This window comes from Notamacropus eugenii, chromosome 6, assembly GCF_028372415.1.
Source record: "Notamacropus eugenii isolate mMacEug1 chromosome 6, mMacEug1.pri_v2, whole genome shotgun sequence".
In the NCBI taxonomy this organism is placed as follows: Eukaryota; Metazoa; Chordata; class Mammalia; order Diprotodontia; family Macropodidae; genus Notamacropus; species Notamacropus eugenii.
In genome coordinates this window covers 51,788,500-51,806,234 of record NC_092877.1, presented here as the reverse complement: position 1 = coordinate 51,806,234, position 17,735 = coordinate 51,788,500, and the positions used below count along the sequence as shown (strand labels likewise).

Genomic DNA, 17,735 nt, shown 5'->3' with positions numbered 1-17,735 from the left:
ATCTGCAGAGCTCAATAAAGTGACATGCAAACAAAACAAGGCAAGTCTTATAACTGAGGAGCCAGCACAGATGGCAATAACGCACCATGTGAAAATGAATTTTAGAGAATTATCAGAGTTCTAGGTGAGATCTAATGAGGGGACAGGAAGGGATTCCTGTAAGAGACAGCCTTTGAGATGAATTTTAAATGTATAAGACATATCTAAGCATATCAGTGCATAAAACTCTGAACCTAGAGTGAAGAAGACCTGAGTTCATATTTGACCTCAAATACTTTCTAGTTGTGTGACCTTAGGCAGGCCACTTAACTTTGATCTGCTTCAGTTTCCTCATCTATAAAATGGGATAATAATAACACCAGGAGCTGGCTAACTCCTGATGAAACAGCATCCCTGGCCTCCCTCTTTTGCACTGCTGCACTTTCCCTCCTTCCTCCTAGATCTCTGGTTGAAGTGAGGGAATTGGAATACTCCTTGTTCCCCATTGCCACTTCCAGGTTCTCTCTCTACCACCAAAATTAAGTAAACCTCTCCTCTTTTCAGGTTCACTCAAACCATGTTTACCACCCAGTCAGAAGGCTGGTAGCTGTCTACAAACCTTTAGGACACTCTTCTTTTCTCGATGGGTTCAGTGCCTTGATCATAGTATTTCTCTCCCCTTTATTCCTGCTCTCATTTAAGGGACTTCAACATACTTCCCTCATGCACCCTAACCTCTTGTTTCCCTTGACTATTCCATCCCACTCCACTCCTCCACCCCACTTCAGCCACACCCAGAGATGAGTGTGAAGTGTTGTTTCCATCCCTCACAAATGTACAGCTTCCATGTTCATGAGCTCTGAAATCTTTTATCTGATCCCAGTCTATTGTTATTCTACCTCTCCTTCTGCCTTGCCACCCCAAACCCTGTTTTCATCCTCATTGCAGCCTCCACTCTTTCCACTCTTCACTTCTTTCCCAGATCATCCCCCCATCCTTCCTTCCCTATCTTGAATGCTTGGTGAAGTTCAATCCCACACTGTCCTCTTCTCTTGAATCTTTTACCCCTTACTGTATTAAGCCAGTCTCCCCCTGCTAAGTCTGTCTTGAATCCTTCCCACTCTCTATTGCCTTCACTCCTCCACACAGGCTGCTGAACAAAGCTGAAAGAACATCTCCAAACTGGTGCCTAAGTCCACTCCAGGTTTATGTTATGTAACCTCAACTGCCCACTCACTGAAGTAAGGCAGTTGTTGACACCTCCCAAGTTAACTCCCTCTCCTAGATGTCACTGTGGCTCTCCATGCCTTTTCCCTCCTCTTCAGGTATCCCACAGTTCCTCTGAGGCACACTCTATAAGCTGACAACCTTACCTTTTACTGTACTTTTTTTTAAAAGGCCATATGGTGATTTGGTTGTTAATAAGTTGCAATTATTCTTAGGAGATATGTTTATTCACATCCTTTGACTGTTTATCTATTGAGAAATGAATTTTGGTCTTATAAATTTATATTTCTATTAGTTGCCTACATATCTTGGATATCAAATCCTTATCAGAGATAATTGATAAATATTTCTCCTAGTCACTTGTTCCTCTATATTTTAGTTGCATTAATTTTATTAATGCAAAGCTCTTTTAATTTCTTATCATAGAAATTATCTATTTTATCTTTTGAAATTTTTCTCTCCTTTGTTTGATTAATAATTCACCCCCTACCTGGAGCTGTAAAAGTCACATGAAATGCCTCGTCTAATTTTTAAGCTATGTTCTTTAATATTCAGATCATATGCCATTTTGAGTTTATTGTAGAAAATGATGTAAAATGTTGGTCTAAATCTAATTGGTGACAGACTATGGGGGTTTTTTTCTCGTTTTTTCCCAGTAATTCTTGTCAAATAGGAAGTTCTTTTCTAAATAATTCATATTTTGATTTTTATCAAATGTCAGGTAGAATTGGATTATTTTTTATTCTTCATTTTCTATTCCATTGACCTACTTTTATATTTTTAAGTAATACCAAATTGTTGATTAATGCTATGTAATACAGTTTGAGTTATAGTCCCCCTCTTTCTCTCCTTTTTGTTTTCTACAGCTACCACCTTCATAAAGCTCTCATTACTACCATTATAATACTCTCCTAACAGTTCTCCCATTCCTACTTCCTGCTATCTTTAAACATTAAAATCCAGGGTATCCCTTCACTACCAGTGCCATTTCTTCCATGGAACCTCCCCCGATATCCCCCACTTCTAACCTGATCAGAAGTAAGCCTTCCATCCTCAGACCGAGTCTTACTTTGTATTTCTCTCCTACACTTGCCTACTTTGTATTATAGTTATTTGTGATTGGATTTTTGGCTAAACTCCATGAAGACAGGATCCTTGCGTATCTTACTTGCTTCTCACTGCCTCTACCTAACAGTTTTCAGCACACAGAATGCAATCAGTGTTTCATATGGAATTGAACTGACTCACTTCTTGTTGGGAACCAATCAATTGCTGTAAATTCTATAGTAGTTTGTTGAGTAGAAGGTATCAGGTCATTGCTGGCTGGACTTTTCCACTGACAGCTCAGAACTGCATGGAATATATTGATGTATTTGAATGTTGGATTTTTTCTTCTAGGCTCTTGACTGTGATACCATATTGTACAACAAATGCCATAAATCCAAGAGGTGATAGGAAAAGGGTAGATCCTTCAGCTGTGTTTTTGAGACAGATATAATTTCCAACACTAGTAAAGAGCCAGAGATATTTTCTTGTATATTTTTTCATCAAGTATAAATAAATTAAGAGAGGAAGGCAGAAAAGGAAATTCCGAACCCAAAGGTTGCTGTCTGTATCTGTTTATCTAAATCAAGCCTCACTGTCCAACCTGTTATGCTCTTGAACTGTGTATTTATAGAACAGATTCCACTTGGTGCCTCAGCATCTGTATTTAGAGTAAGTGTCTTCAGTTCTTCTCCCCCAACAATGACCCGAAGTTTGTTGGGTTTCTTTTTCTCCCTTCAGCTTGTTGCAATATCTGCTTTGGCTTTTCTGTTTTGGACAGATCCTCCTGAGTGGGTGCCAGATGAAGCCTGCAGCTACTGCACAGCGTGCAAAGCTCCTTTCACTGTCATTCGGAGGAAGCACCACTGTAGGAGCTGTGGCAAGGTACTGAGCTCAAAGGGGATGTGTGTGTGTGTCACTGACGTCAGTGGGGAAAGGGCTACAAATGGCCAAGCGTGGAAAATAGCGGTATTTCCGCCTGGGAAGCTCTATTCTTTCAGATACCTAAATGTAGATGGAATGCTGCCTTTTAAGAATAGTGCTTGAATTGAGGCAAAATGCCTTCCACACCCAGAGAAAGAATTATGGAATTGAATCACAGAATGAAGCAGACCATTTTCTTTTATATTATGTTTTGTTTTGTTTTGTTTCATGATTTCTCTCATTCATTTTAATTCTTCTATGCAACATGACTAAGGTGAAAATGTATTTAATAGGAATGGATGTGTAGAACCTATATAACATTGTATGGCATCTTAGGGAGGGAGTGGAGAGGGAGGGGGAAAAATCTAAAATATATGGACGTGATTGTAGAACACTGAAAACAAATAAAATAATTTCATTTAAAAAAATAAAAAAAGAATAGTACCTGAAGAAGAAAACCTGAACAAAAGGTCAGGTGTCTCTTCTTAATTCCATGGCCCAGAGCCCTGCCAACACTCCCTAGGATTCACTCTTTCCAATAGACAGATGGAATCTTTGGCTATAAGACTACCATTTCAAAAACATAGATGTACTTTTAGAACTAGAAGTGACAAGACAATGAAATATAATAATTGAAATAGCAACAGATCAAGATGGCTGCCACCAGGGTAAATCACATTAACAAGAAGCAAGCAAAGCAATTTCTTTTGAGGACAGAATGTTACAGTAATCTGAACAGTCATTGTTTAGGGAGGAGAATCACTGAAAGCATTCTCCTAAAATTTCCTACTCCAGGAAACCAAATATTGTCAGTGAGTTTTGAATTTTCCATTATCAAGGTGTGCTTAAGCGATTTATTGATTTTTCCATATTACTATAGGAGGAGCCTATAGGAGAGTTGCATTACAAGGTAGTTTGCCTCAGTTGCAGGGTGGGGGGGTGTATGAAATAGGCAGTGGAGCTAAGGAATTAAGTTAATTTTTTTAATATGTTAACTCATTTATTTACATGGCATCTCTAAGCAAAAATGTCCTAGTGAGTTCATGAGTTCATTCCTTACCTAATCATATCCATTTTGGATACCTTCCAGAAGTAAAACTTAAAAAGATGACTGGGAGAGAAAAGGCCCACAAAGGGAGTCAGCATTCCTTAAGGGAAGTCTGGCTTCAGGGACATTACATAGAGGGGCGGCAGATCCCTGGAAGGGAAACCAGTATCACCAACCCCATCTCTTTGTGTGTTTCAGATTTTCTGCTCACGCTGCTCTTCTCACTCTGCGCCCTTACCTCGGTATGGTCAGATGAAGCCTGTCCGTGTTTGCACTCACTGCTACATGTTTCACGTCACGCCTTTTTACAGTGACAAAGCTGGTATTTGACATATTAAACTAGTCATCTATTTAATGAGTCATACATGGACTAAGATTCTATGTGACTTAAGCCAAGAATGAACTGGAAAGAAGGCCCTTGTCAGGAAACACGTAGGCTTTAAGCATCCATCATAATATATTTTGTACAGATGGTTCTTATTGCATTTTCCTAAGCTGCTGAGGGGAACTATGGGGAGCCTATAGTACTGGGGCTGCAGTAGTCTTCCACACATTTCTAATATTAACGTGATGATGCCACAGGATACAGGAGAAACACACGTCATGAACAGAGAAGGGGTCCCTATTTAAGCTGCCAAGGCTTGCATTGCTGCCCATCTCCCAACCACTCATTTGTGTCCTCCTTATAGGAAAACAGTTCCAAGCTGCTCACTGGCTTCTGGCAGATGTCTTCTTCCTTTTGCTGGCTAGCCTTTTTAGTAAATAAACTCTGGCCAAACATTACCAAATTTACACAGAATATGTACAGAGGCAGAGTCATCTTTGAGATGAAGAGGGGACTCAAGTTTCCAGAGCTGTACATCACTGTTGCCTTTTGTTTGGGAATCACAGCAATAACTCTGAAGCTCCGCTCTTTTGTGGTTACCTTGTTCTGCATGGGGCGGGCATTTCTGAGGATTCATCATATCTGGTACCATTTCTTCCACCTCTTAGTTACTTAGAAAAATGAGAATAAATGAGTTTTATTTATATCATTAATAACAATAATACAAAATAAATGCCAGGGACATTGGTAATGGGGGTGAAGGTTCAGTACAAAATATTTCTTTTTATTTTTGGAAGTTTTGCAAAACAAGGGCACTGTTATATGTGGGGCTGTTTATGAAACCAAAAATATTTAAAAGACAGATATTCAGACTGTCCATTTTTATTCAAAAAGTCCTAAACATTTACTTACACTTTAGGAATACAAAACCTGCAATATATCATTTATGGCATAATTTTATAAATCATTTCTTAAATCACTTTTTTTTTCAGTCAGATGCAGACCTGTCTTAGGAGAATGTATTTAAACCTGTAGGAAAATAACTTCTTGTCTAAAGAGGAAAATACACACAGTAAGTGATTTTTTTTGTACAACAAGAGGTTTATTTTCCAAAGTATCTCCCCTAAGTTTACCCACTGGTACAGTAAAGAACTTGCTTTTACCAGACTCCAGATGTTGCTTTCTTCGACATCCATATTGATATGCAGTATTTCATCACAAAAGTCATGGAGAGCTGACAAGAAAACTCTGTGTTCTTTCCTTCAGAAAAGAATTTTAGGCAGACAAAACACGGCAGACAAAACTGGTATGCCTTTCGATGGTTTTCTGCCCCATGCAAACTGCTCAGATAAGATTCCTAGGTTTTCTTGGTTTCTCAGTTCTGTGGTCATTTATATAACATGGAATCGCATGGCATCAGGCATAAGAAATGTACTGGAGTGCTCGGTGCAGTATTAGTCATATTTTCATGTCTGCACGTGGATTTTGTTTCGTTTCCTTTTTGTAACTTCCCTCACCAAATCCTAAAGAGGGCATCTCAGTGATGGCCCCAGTTTTTTTGGCTCTGCATGATGCAGGTCTCTCATGCCAATGGGAAAACTGAGGAGTGTGGTACCAAACAGTGATACCTATTCAGGCTTCAATCTCAGGCTTCACATTGCAATGATTATTGCAGTTTTATTTTTGAGAAATGACAAACCTAATGCTTCTTTTATAGGATTAATAAATAAATAAAATTTAACTGTGACATTAACATGCACAAAAGTTGCTTCTTCTGTAAAAAAAAAAAAAGTCTTATTTAATGGAGTGAATCTTATTTATTCCAGCTTATTTTTATTCTGTAAATGCTGTAATTTAAAATCTTTTCCATATATATGTGCATATATATATATAAAAGGATCTCAGACACTCTAGTTTCTTATGTAAATACAGACTCCTATTTCTTTTACTGAAAAGCACAATGATTCTATCAGTACTAACATGCGTTTGCCTCAGAGAAGACTTTGGTCTTACGATCATCTCTTCAGATAATTAAAAGGTCAGGACTTTCTACTTCCATGTGCTGGGTGACTGTTTCCTTTTGTGTCGCTTTACAAGGAACAAGGTGGGTGACATCCTACCAAACAAGTCAGCTTTAATCTCCTTAATCTACACATGAAGCAATGAGTAGGAGAAAGTATATCAGATTAAGGCACATTTTTGGCCGCTGTGCAATAGTAATTCCCATAACTGCTATCTCTGCAAAACTGTCAGAGGACTTTGACCCAGGAACTAATAAAACCATAGAACAAATCCCATGAATAACTTTTCTGAGATTTCAGATGGGCCTCAGTCCTTCTTGCTTGGTCATGTCGTGGCACACTTGGAGCAACTTACTGACTCCATTGCAATTGTAAAGCTGAGGGCAAGAACAGACTCTCAGACGTCTGCAAGCCTATCTTGGATGATCTAGCGTCTCATGATTAGTCTGCTATGGTCCTGGAGACCAGATGAGCAACGGTGGAGATGACACGGAGTTGAGACATGGAGGTAGGACCTACCCTGGTGAATTTTTAGTTGGCGCATCTAGAAAAGTGGAAAGTGTGATGTTCCCTCCTCATCCCTCTAGTAGTTAGTTTCAAGGAAGAATGAAAACAAAGTAAGCGTGGTACACCTGTGCATATGTGCATGTAGGGAAAATTAAGGATACCATATTTTGGAATATTTATTTAAATAAAAACGCTCTCACCTAGTAAGGACGCAGTTAGGAAGCAAGGGGCCAGAGGAAGTAATGACCTAAGCTCAGCCCCAAAATAGATTTCCCAAAAGAAAGCCTAGAATGTCAACCAGTAAAAATAAATTATTTTCTTCCCTTGCCTAACAAGTTTCTTTATACATAATAATGGGTATATTTTTTTTTCTGAGAGTTTTTATGACAGCCACAAACCCTCTTCTTTGAAAACTGACACTTTAATTTCCCCTAAAGAAGATAAGGTCTTCTAATGCCAATCAGCCTTTGGTTGTGAGAAGTTGGACTGTGAGCCAGTATCAATAATGTGAACTGTGAAAATATGTAGAAGCCAGACCTCCTTCTGCCTTGCTGTGCTGACATTCATTGCATTCAGTAACCAGCCCTCCAGGAACCCAGGTCTCAGTCTGCCATCAGGCAAAGGGGCTGGACAGTAGTCTTGATTCTTTCCCTCATTGAGTCTATCCATTCTTTCTATTATTACTCAAGCTCTTGCCCTCCCAGGCAGTTCTACATGGGATCTCAGAACCTTCTTTGTCTCAGATGCACATTCTTAATCATTCAAGTTATGCTGTTTGCCATTATACCAGATCCCAGGCATGTTAATAAGCACATTTAACACTTGGTTATGGCATTCACATAAACCCAGTTGTTTACTCTGCAGTAGAATGGTTTTCTAACTCCAGGAAGAAATAGATCAAAGAGGAAGGAATCTTTGCCACCCTTTCCCCAACCTTCCCTATATCTTCAGAGTCCCTCACTGTATCCCTCAAGATTTTAGGGTCCCAAAATGTGGGAAAGTCAGAATGAGAATCCAACTGACATAAGACCTGCAGAGCACGTGTATCAAGCTAGTGACTTGGCAAAAGAGTTCTAAGACATGCTGAAACAGTGTGCTCTTTATACTTTTTGAATATCTCTTTGGGGATGGCTAAACAGCAACCATCCAACCCCCAAATTTCATCAAAGTTTTTCAAGCAGAGGGATGATGTGATCAGAACTGTAATTTAGGGATGTTAATCTAGCAATGGTATTGGGGGATAAACTGGGGGAGAAAATGAAAAAAGTGAGACATGGGTTATTGTAATACTTCAGGCAAGAAATAATGAAACCGTGGAGTGCTTTGGCACTTGAAATAGGAAAGAGATGATAGAGGACGTTTTGGAGACAGGATGGACAATCTTGGCAACTAATTGGCTGCAAAAGGAGGGACTGAGGTAAAAAATGTTTTGGATTTGGAGAACCTGAGTTCAAATCCTAGATCTGCTGCTTATGACTTATGTGACCTTGGGTGACCTCATTGATGAAAAAGTTGAACTGGATCAGGGGTGGAGAACCTACAGCCTGGAAGACTCTAGCTCCTCAAGTGTGGCCCTTTGACTGAATCCATTCATATGGCCTTGAGGCCAGAAGTTCCCCACCCTTAATCTAGATAATCCCTAAAAACCCTTGAGATTCTAAATCCATGACCCTGTAACTTCAAGTGTTTTGAATCTGAATGACTAGGATGATGGTAATGCCATAACCAGAAACAGGGAGGTCGTGGAAAGAAGTTTTGGGAGGAAAGATGATGAACTTAATGGGGACTGGAATTTTAAATATTTTGGGCAGAGATGGTAGAGTTGATACCATTAGGAAAGAATGAGATTGACAAGAGAGCATAGGGAATAAGGATGGAACTGCAGGAAATGCTTAAATGACAGGAACATGTGGAGCAAGAGGAGACAAGAAAAAGAACTCCAAAAGGTAGGGGAAGAGACAGAATAATGAGGTATAATCAAAGTCAAGGAAGGAGAGAAATTCAAGTATGGAGTATACTGTTTATAGAACCTCCCCAGGTCAGAATATAATGCTCCTGAAGGAGCAGGCTGAAGGCACCCCATATCCCTTGGCAGCTCCGACTGTTAGGAAAGTCGTGGTTACCAAGCTCTAACCCACTGTTTCCAGAAAGTACCAGCAGGCAGCACCCTGGGCCATTTCAGGCTTGGCCAAGAATGTTCCACAGCTGCAATTAGCACGAGGTATTCCTTTGAAAGATGAGGAAAACTCCTACATGGATAAGTTTATTCCATCTTTTTTTCACAGGCAGATTAGACCTGACTCTTAATCAGCTGCCAACCCCATATGGTTTCTACCCTTGTTAACATCTCTCCCTCCCTGTTTCAAGTCTCTTGCACTCCAGTCTGTTTTCCACTCATCAAAGTGATCTTCCTAAAGTGTGCATCTGACCATGTTACCCCTCCCCCCATTCAATAAATTCCAGTGGTTTCCCATGGCTTCCAGGCTCAAATATAAAATCCTCTGTTTGGCTTATAAAGCTTTTAATAACCTAGCCACCTCCTACCTTTCTAATCTTCTTCTACCTTAACTCCTCCCTGCACACAATGTACACTGGACACTAGCCTCATTGTTCTTCCTTTCATATGACATTCCATCTCCTGAGTGTAAGCATTTTTACTGGCTGTTTCCCATGCCTGGAAATCTCCCCCACCCCCATCCTCCTAATTTCCTTCAAATCCCAGCTTAAGCCCTATTGTCTTCAAGAAGTCTCTGCCAATCCTTCTAAATGACAGTGCCTTCCCTTTGTTAATTAGCTCCAATTTATCATGTATATGTCTTGTTTCTACATAGTAGTCTGCAGGTTGTCTCCCCCATTATACTATAAACTCCTTGAGAGCAAGAACTGTCTTTTCCCTTTCTTTGTATCATTGGCACCTAACAGCACACATTACATATTACACAGTTCACAACACATATTAAGCACAGAGGTACTTAATAAGAGCTAGTCGACTGATGGGTGAGGGCTCTTTCTAGTCCTGTTTAATTCTAAGAGAAAAGTTTAGCTTTTTTCCAGCTGACTGAGTCAGTTGCTCTAAGACAGTAAAACGAGGCACGTTGACATCATCAGAGAACAAGCTAGTTTTAGAAATCAAAGGTGGCAGGAGAGAAAATATTTATGTTATGGGTATCATTGCCTTTCAGTAGTGTTGAGGCTATCCCTCAACAAAACTGAATTTGGTATTCCCCAGCCTCCTGCTTCATCTCATAGTGCTGTTCCCTTATCTATCCTATGTTATATTCCCCTAAGACCTCTCCCAGCTATCTGAAAGTGACCTAATAATAGCCTATCTCTGTTAAGTGCTGTCCCAAGCAGGAATGCTTGTATTGTCACTCTGGCAGACTGAACTTCAAATTACAAACAGCAGCAACAGCAAAAATTGGTTTCTTTGTCCTTGATACTTTTCCCACCACACTTTGGTAAATGGTCTTCTCAAAGAGCCAAGACCAGAACAACACTTAGTAGGGAACTTTCAGGTGATGAGTCTTCAGACTGAAAAACCTTTAGAATGTGGAAGACGGATCTACAGAATAGTTGTAAGAAACCTCTGAGGTCCAACTCTCACCTGAAATCCCCTTAATGGTAGAATCTTAGGCCCTGTGACATGCTAGGGATGGAGACATTTAGGGGGAGGGATGGCTTGTGTATAAGGCTATCCTAAGCTGTCCCTAAGGCAATCCCTGTGAGTAGGGGTGCATGTCATTCAGTCTACAAGCATTTACTCTGTCCCAGGCACTGTGATCACATCCTGGGGATACAAAGAAAGGCAAAAAATAGTCTCTACTGGCAAGGAGTCCATATGAGGTTGGTTGGAGTTTTTTTTGGGTGGTTTGGTTCAGTTTTTTCTAAACAGTGGTGGTTACCTTAAGAGATGGCTGCCACACTTTCCCATCATCCAGATGCACACAGTTGGCACAAGGCAAGGTGGGGAAAGTGAACCTCTGCCAGATAGGACTCTTTGTGCCTTCTAGAATTCACACTTTTAGACTCTCATGTGTTGTTTAACACAGAATATCCAAAAATAACACTGGAGATATCTGGTTCACTATTATTATCATTTTGTAATTATTATCAGCTTCATCTCACCAATTTCTCTTCAGCTCATATACGGCTTAGAGCCCTGAAATGGAAAATTTCTAGAAATTTCCAGAATAGGCCAGGGGTCTAGAGATTGAGCTAGGTTTGTGTTGACTTCCAGGATCATTTCAAAATGAAAAAAACCAGTGTTCTTCTGCAGGAATTTTCTCCAAAAGACCTCAGACTTACCATATCCAGAGGCTGGTACCTGCTCCCCAAAAGCCTGCCATATGATACCTTCTGTCCTGAACCCCCTTTTAAAGAAAGGGGTGATGCTCTAGCTACAGTTGAGTCTCGAGGCAGTTTTTATTTTGAACACACATAACAGAAATCCAAGGACAGCATCACTACATGACATGCAAACTAGAAGAGACTGTTCTGTACCGAAAGGCTCAAGCCTATAAATAGGGCTGGGCTTGGAAAGGAAGCCCCCCCACACAGTGTCTGCCACCTGCCCTTACAAGTGTCCCCCACACCCTCCTCCTCACACAGCCTAGCAGAACCCGAGTTCTTCCTGAACTCTCTCTTTTATATATCAACCCTTAAGAGCCAGGCTGTTGATCTTTTCTCATAAATAGCATCTGTAGCTTAGAAAATGCCAATCTTTCCAAAAGCTCCTTCTGCACATCTCTGAATCTCTAACTGGGGAGTTACAGGTTTAGCCTGCCATCTTGTGGCCAAGCATGGCACTGCCAGAGCTGCTGGGCCCTTTCACAGGGTTTAGGAATTCTGCATTCAAAGAAGTTTGTCTTGGGGGTTGCCAGACTGCTCAGTCAGGGCCTTAAACTAAAAGGATGAAGCCCAAGTTTCTGACGTTCGTCATCCCAGGGGCAGAAATTTGGGAACATTGAGGGCATTGCTATTTCGGTAGAAATTACCCAAGTAGCAGAACCTTGAGGTTAGCATCAGGGAATATTAAACTTGATTTAATACAGTCTGGTGTAGTGTAAAAGTATTTGACTTGCAGGTGGAAGGCCTAGTTCAAATCCTCATCACTGCCATTAACTGTATGACCACAGGCAAGTCATTTAATAACAGTTCCTAATTCTACGGTGCTTTTATCTTGGTCATAGGAACAAAGATATACTTCTGAGAGTGACCTCAGAGTTCATTTTAGAAATGAGGAAACAGAAGTTCAGAGAGGCTAGATAACTTAGGTCAGGTCATACAGGTACTAAGAGGCAGTGAGGATCTGAACACACCTCTTCTGACTAAATCCAGCATTTCCACTGTACCACCCTGCAGTGTTCTTTCTCCATGTCATCCCTGTGTCAGAAACACAGAGTACCCAAGTACATTTCAGGAAGTGTCTCAGGCTCATTGGGCTCACACCAAGGTGATGTGGGAACTTCTGGACCTGACAGTCTCCTGTGGTAGTTCCCAGAATCCCTTTCAAGCACATTGAACCACAAGGCTCACAACAAGAGCAGATTTCCTTGCAATGCTATGGAGATGAATAAGATTCACACTCAAGCCCAGAGAACAGAACACTACTTCCATCCTTCCTGGGAGTGGTCAAGGCTTCTTCCAACATGTTGGTGCTCTCTCTGGGCACAAATGTCAGCAGCTGCTACTTCTCTCATTATCCTTCACAAGTCTGCTGCTGCTCTCCGTTCCCATGGTTCTCTCAGCACCAGCCCCCATCACCTGCAACTGCCAGCCATCCTCCTCAGTTCCCATCAGATAGACTGGGATGTTATTTCTGGCCTCATTCACTGTCCACCATTTTCAGCCTCTCATTCCCATGTAACCAACTCTCTAACAAGTAGGCATAAAGCAATCTTTAAGCTCCAAAACACACCTGCTCTTTTAAGCCTTTTTTTGCATATGGTCCCCACCGTGGTCTTATGCATAAGGCCCCAATATCCAGAGGGTGTATTTGTTGCTCATATCAGTCCTTCCCATTGGATCTAGAGATTTGGGGGTACCACTTCCCTCTCTGCCCAATCTTTCCTCTGTGGCTTGTGCTCCCTCGGCACAGTTAGACTGGGTTATTATTCAAATTGCCTGGGCTGCTTCCTGAAACATGTTTGTTGTTCAGTTATGTCTGACTCTTCGTGACCCCATTTGGGATTTTCTTGACAGAGATACTAGAGTGTTTTGACATTTTCTTCTTCAGCCCATTTTATAGATGAGGAACTAAGGCACACAGAGTGAAGTGACTTGCCCAGGGTCACACAGCTAGTAAGTATCTGAGACCGACTTGAATTCAGGACAGTGAGTCTTCCTACTTCAGGTCCAGCACTGTACACCTGGCTGCCCACCAAAGCATTTAGGTAAGACATCTGTGGTGAGAGGAGAAAGAGTTCTAGTCCTTGTTCCATCTATAACCCCCATAGGCAGCCTGTCGTGGTCCAGAAAGGAGAAGTGACTTCATAGGCAGGATTCAGACCCAGGTCTCCAGATCCAAGTCCAGACGTGACTTACGCTATTTCCTCCCTTCTCTTCAAGTCATCGCTGTGGCTCACAGTTCTGTGGCACTTTAATTTACAAGACATTTCCTCATGACTCTAAAAGATGGGTAGTTGGTATCATTATTGGTCATGTAAGGGAGAGTTCAGGCTCAGAGAGCCCACAGAACTTACTGCTAGTTGAATCTCTGCCTCTCGGTGTCTTCATACTTATTTCCCACCATTCTCATGATGGCTACACTCCAACCTAATTGACACTTCCGCAGTCTGACTGCCCCTCCCTTTCCTACGTTCTGATGCACACAGGCTGCTGTCCCTCCTCTACTGTCCCTCTCAAAATCCTCCTGGGCAGGGCTCAGCTCAGGGGAAGCCTCCCCCACCCACTCCCTCTTATTACCTAGAGATATACTTTTCTGTGGGTGTGCTCTTTCTCCCCAGGGGAATGTGAGCTCCTTGAGGACAAAGGACTGTCACTGTTATCTTTGTATCTCCAGTGCCTGACACTCTAAATGCTTAATAAGTGTGGAATTGAATCTGTAAAATAGAGTCAAAAAATGCTTGTACTGTCCACCCCAGAGCCTTGTAAGGACAGCACACATTCCCAGATTCTCCTCAGGGAGCCTTTCACTTCAGCCAAGTGATGTCCTCATTGTTTCCTACCACCGAGTTTATTCCTGAATCTCTGCTGTCATTCGATTTTCTATTCATTCATCGCAATGTGTATGAATATCTCCATCTCTGAAAGGAAGGAAGGAAGAAGGAAAGGAAAGGAGGGAGGGAGGAAGGAAGAAGGAAAGGAAGGGAGGGAGGGAGGGAGGAAGGAAGGAAGGAAGGAAGGAAGGAAGGAAGGAAGGAAGGAAGGAAGGAAGGAAGGAAGGAAGGAAGGAAATGCTGAGTGACTACTGTGTGCCAAATACTGTGCTAAGGGCTTTACAAATATTATCTCACTTGATCCTCATATGGCCCCCAGAGGTGGGTACTATTATTATCATCCCCATTTTACAGCTGAGAGAACTGAGACAGGTGAAGTGACTTGCCCAGGGTGACACAGACAGTTTCTGAGGGTGTATCTGAACTCAGTTCTTTCTCACTCCTGGCCCAGAGCTGGATCCATTGGGCCGCCTAGCTGCCTCTACAATGGAAGAGAGCACTGGATTTGAAGTCTGGAGACCTGAATTCTAATCCTGGCTCTGATTCTTATTAGGGGTGTGAGGATCTGGAGCAAGTCACTTAACCTCTGGATCCTCAGTTAACTCCTTTATAAAGTAGAGCTAAATAAAACTTGAATCCACCACTTCCTAGAGACACCAAGGTGAGCTATTGTGATTAATATTAGCTGGATAACACTGGAGATGTTCTTTCCTCTTTTGTGCTCTGTGCTCACTTTCCTTCTACAATCTAGAATCACATCATATTTTATGTTTCTTTGTTGCCCTGGTTCCTGGCATTGAGACTTGGTGTGACGAGAGATGCTTGGTTATTGCTAGTTACTGTGCACCGATTATAATGCTGATATCCAGGCTAAACATCCCCAGTTCCTTCAACCACTCTCCCAAGGCTGGATGAGTCTTTGCTAGGGATTCATATTTCAGGTGAGAAGAAGACCAGTCCAGACCCACAAAAGTATCCTGGTGGACTAGCTGTTGCTCTCCAGGCTTTCTAGTAAAGATCTATCCCTGACACAGCTCCCATAGGGCAGAATGAAAAATGTAAATGGGTAGCAAGCTAGCAAGGGGTAGGATCAAATTGAGAGGTCTGGGAAACTCCAGGACCTCTAAGATATAGGACAAAGCAAGGAGGGCTCTCTAAAAAAAACAGTAACACCATTTCCATAGTGCTTTAAGGGTTGCACAGTATTTTCCTCACAAGTACCCTGTGATGCAGGTAGATAGTTCAAGGATCTCATTTTGCAGATGAGGAAAGCAAAAATCAGAGAGGGAAGATAGTGTATTCATGGTCAAACAGCTGTTAAATATGAGAGCCAGTCGTCAAACTCAGTCATTCCCTTAAGGGCTCTTAATTTGGGGACCATGATCTTGTTTTCTTTAATATTTGATAACTGGATTTTATTATAATTGGTCTCTTATGTAACCCTGTGGATTTATTTAATGCATTTAAAAACATTATTCTGGGAAGGGATGAATAGCTCTCTCCAGATTTCCAAAGGGTTTTCCTCAGAGCAGCCAAGGAAGGATGAAACAATTTACTGAGGACAGACAGCAAAGGCGGGCAAAGCAGAATTTCAAGCCAGACCTTTCAAACACAAGACCGGGGTTCTTTCTGCTGTACTGCCTGGGAGTGAGAAGACCCCTTCTCAAGGTCTCCATCTCTCACTTCCTATCTGCACCTCAGGTCAGATTGACCTCATTGCTTCTTTGGAAAGCTAGATTTTTAGGTCATGAGTACTCCTTGGGTACAGTACAAAGCAAAGTCCATAATGCATTTAAGTCAGCATGGAGGGAGGTGTCTAATGAAGAGCCCAAGGCTGTATTTGTACTTACTGTATTCAAGACTTTTATCAATAAGTTTGATCTTTGCAATCTGGTAGAGTTAGATTTGATATAAGGAAAAACTTCCTTGCAATTGGAATTATCCATGAGCAAAATGGACAACCTTAAGAGGTAACAGGTTCCTCTTCCTTGGAAATCTCTAAGCGAAGACCATTAGGTGTGTTGTCAAGGATACTTTTTTTTTCAAGAAATATAGGACAGACTGGAATGCCACTGTGATTCTGGATAAAGTGGAGATGACATGCTTCTCAGATCTGCAGATGGAAGAGAGAGGGAACAGGTTGGATGACTAAAAATCCAAAGAGTCTGACAGGCTAAAATAATAGGCCTAATCTAATTGAATCAAATTTAACAGAAAAGTATTATACATCAGTTCAAACAAATTAACTTCATAATAATAATGTGAAAAAGATCTGGGCATATTGATCGGTGCAATGGATAGAACACCAGGTCTGGAGCCAGGAAGATTTATCTTCTTCCTGAGTTCAAATCTGGCCTCAGACACTACCTATGTGACCCTGGGCAAGTCACTTAACCCCGTTTGCCTCAGTTTCCTCATCTGTAAAATGAGCTGGAGAAGTATCTCCCTCCAGCATCTCTGCCAAGAAAACCTGAAATGGAGTCAAGAAGAATCAGACACAAATGAACAACAAACTTAACAAGTCAAAATACGGATGTGGAGGACGTAAATATGAATGCACTTTTACAGTGCGTTAATAAAAGCATAATAAAAACAAAATAAGAGTCCTACTGTACTGTCCTCTGCCTGGGCATATTAGGTCCAGTGCTAGGTACCATACATGGCTTAGGAAGAACACTGACCAGCTGAATCATGCTTGGAGCTGAACCACTATGGTAAGGGGAAGGAGAAGAAACGTCGAAGGAAAGTTTATCTTGTAGAAAAGAAATCTTGGGGGGATGCCCCATATTTAAAGAACTATTTTATGAAAGAGGGATTGGACTTATTCCATGTGTCCTCAGAGGTTACGAATAGGAACAAAGTGGTGGTCACAGAGTGGCAGATTAGGTTCCACATGGAAGAAAAACTTGATAAAAATGAGAGCCATCCACAAGTGGAATGGGCTGTCTCAGGAGGTCATGGAGTTGTCCCTCTAGGAAGAGGAAGGATTCTTCCCTTCCAGCAAAAGTCTAGGTGACAATTTGGGGATATTGTAAAGGAGATTTTTGCACAATGGGTTGAACAAAATGATATCTGAGGACCTTTTCAGCTCTGAGATTCTATGATTCTATGAATGCCATGGTCATGGAAAAGTCACTTAAACTCTCTGAGCTGCAGTTTCTTCATCTGTAAAATAAGGATAAAATTTGTACTGTTTGCCTAATGAGGGGATTGTCAGAAAATCTGTCTCTGGAGACCATTAACTACGTAATAGTGGGATATTATTGTTATTGCCACCTGTCAGGTAAGGAAAGATCTAGGTTATCATTAGGGATGATGGCTCTCTAGATCATGAGGCTTCCATATTTATTTCTCTTTTTTAAGCCTTCACTGGTGACTTCAATTAAGTTCCTGGTATCGGTTCGCAGACTTGGAGTACGCCTTTCCTTAAAAAGCAAAGGGACTTGGTTGGCCAAGAAAATTTTAATAGCTCACCATGAAAT

General features: G+C 41.4%; 1 protein-coding gene across 2 annotated transcripts in view; it reads left to right on the top strand.

The window, feature by feature from the left end:
- The window catches only part of ZFYVE28 (zinc finger FYVE-type containing 28), a 199,205-nt gene extending 192,900 nt beyond the window's left edge, over positions 1–6,305 (top strand). For both annotated transcript variants that reach the window (XM_072620033.1, XM_072620032.1), the window contains exons 12-13: positions 3,032–3,135; positions 4,421–6,305. In XM_072620033.1, the coding sequence (XP_072476134.1) occupies positions 3,032–3,135; positions 4,421–4,552 (236 nt within the window). In that variant the 3' untranslated portion in view covers positions 4,553–6,305. The remainder of the gene's footprint in view (positions 1–3,031; positions 3,136–4,420) is intronic.
- Positions 6,306–17,735: the final 11,430 nt, after the last annotated feature.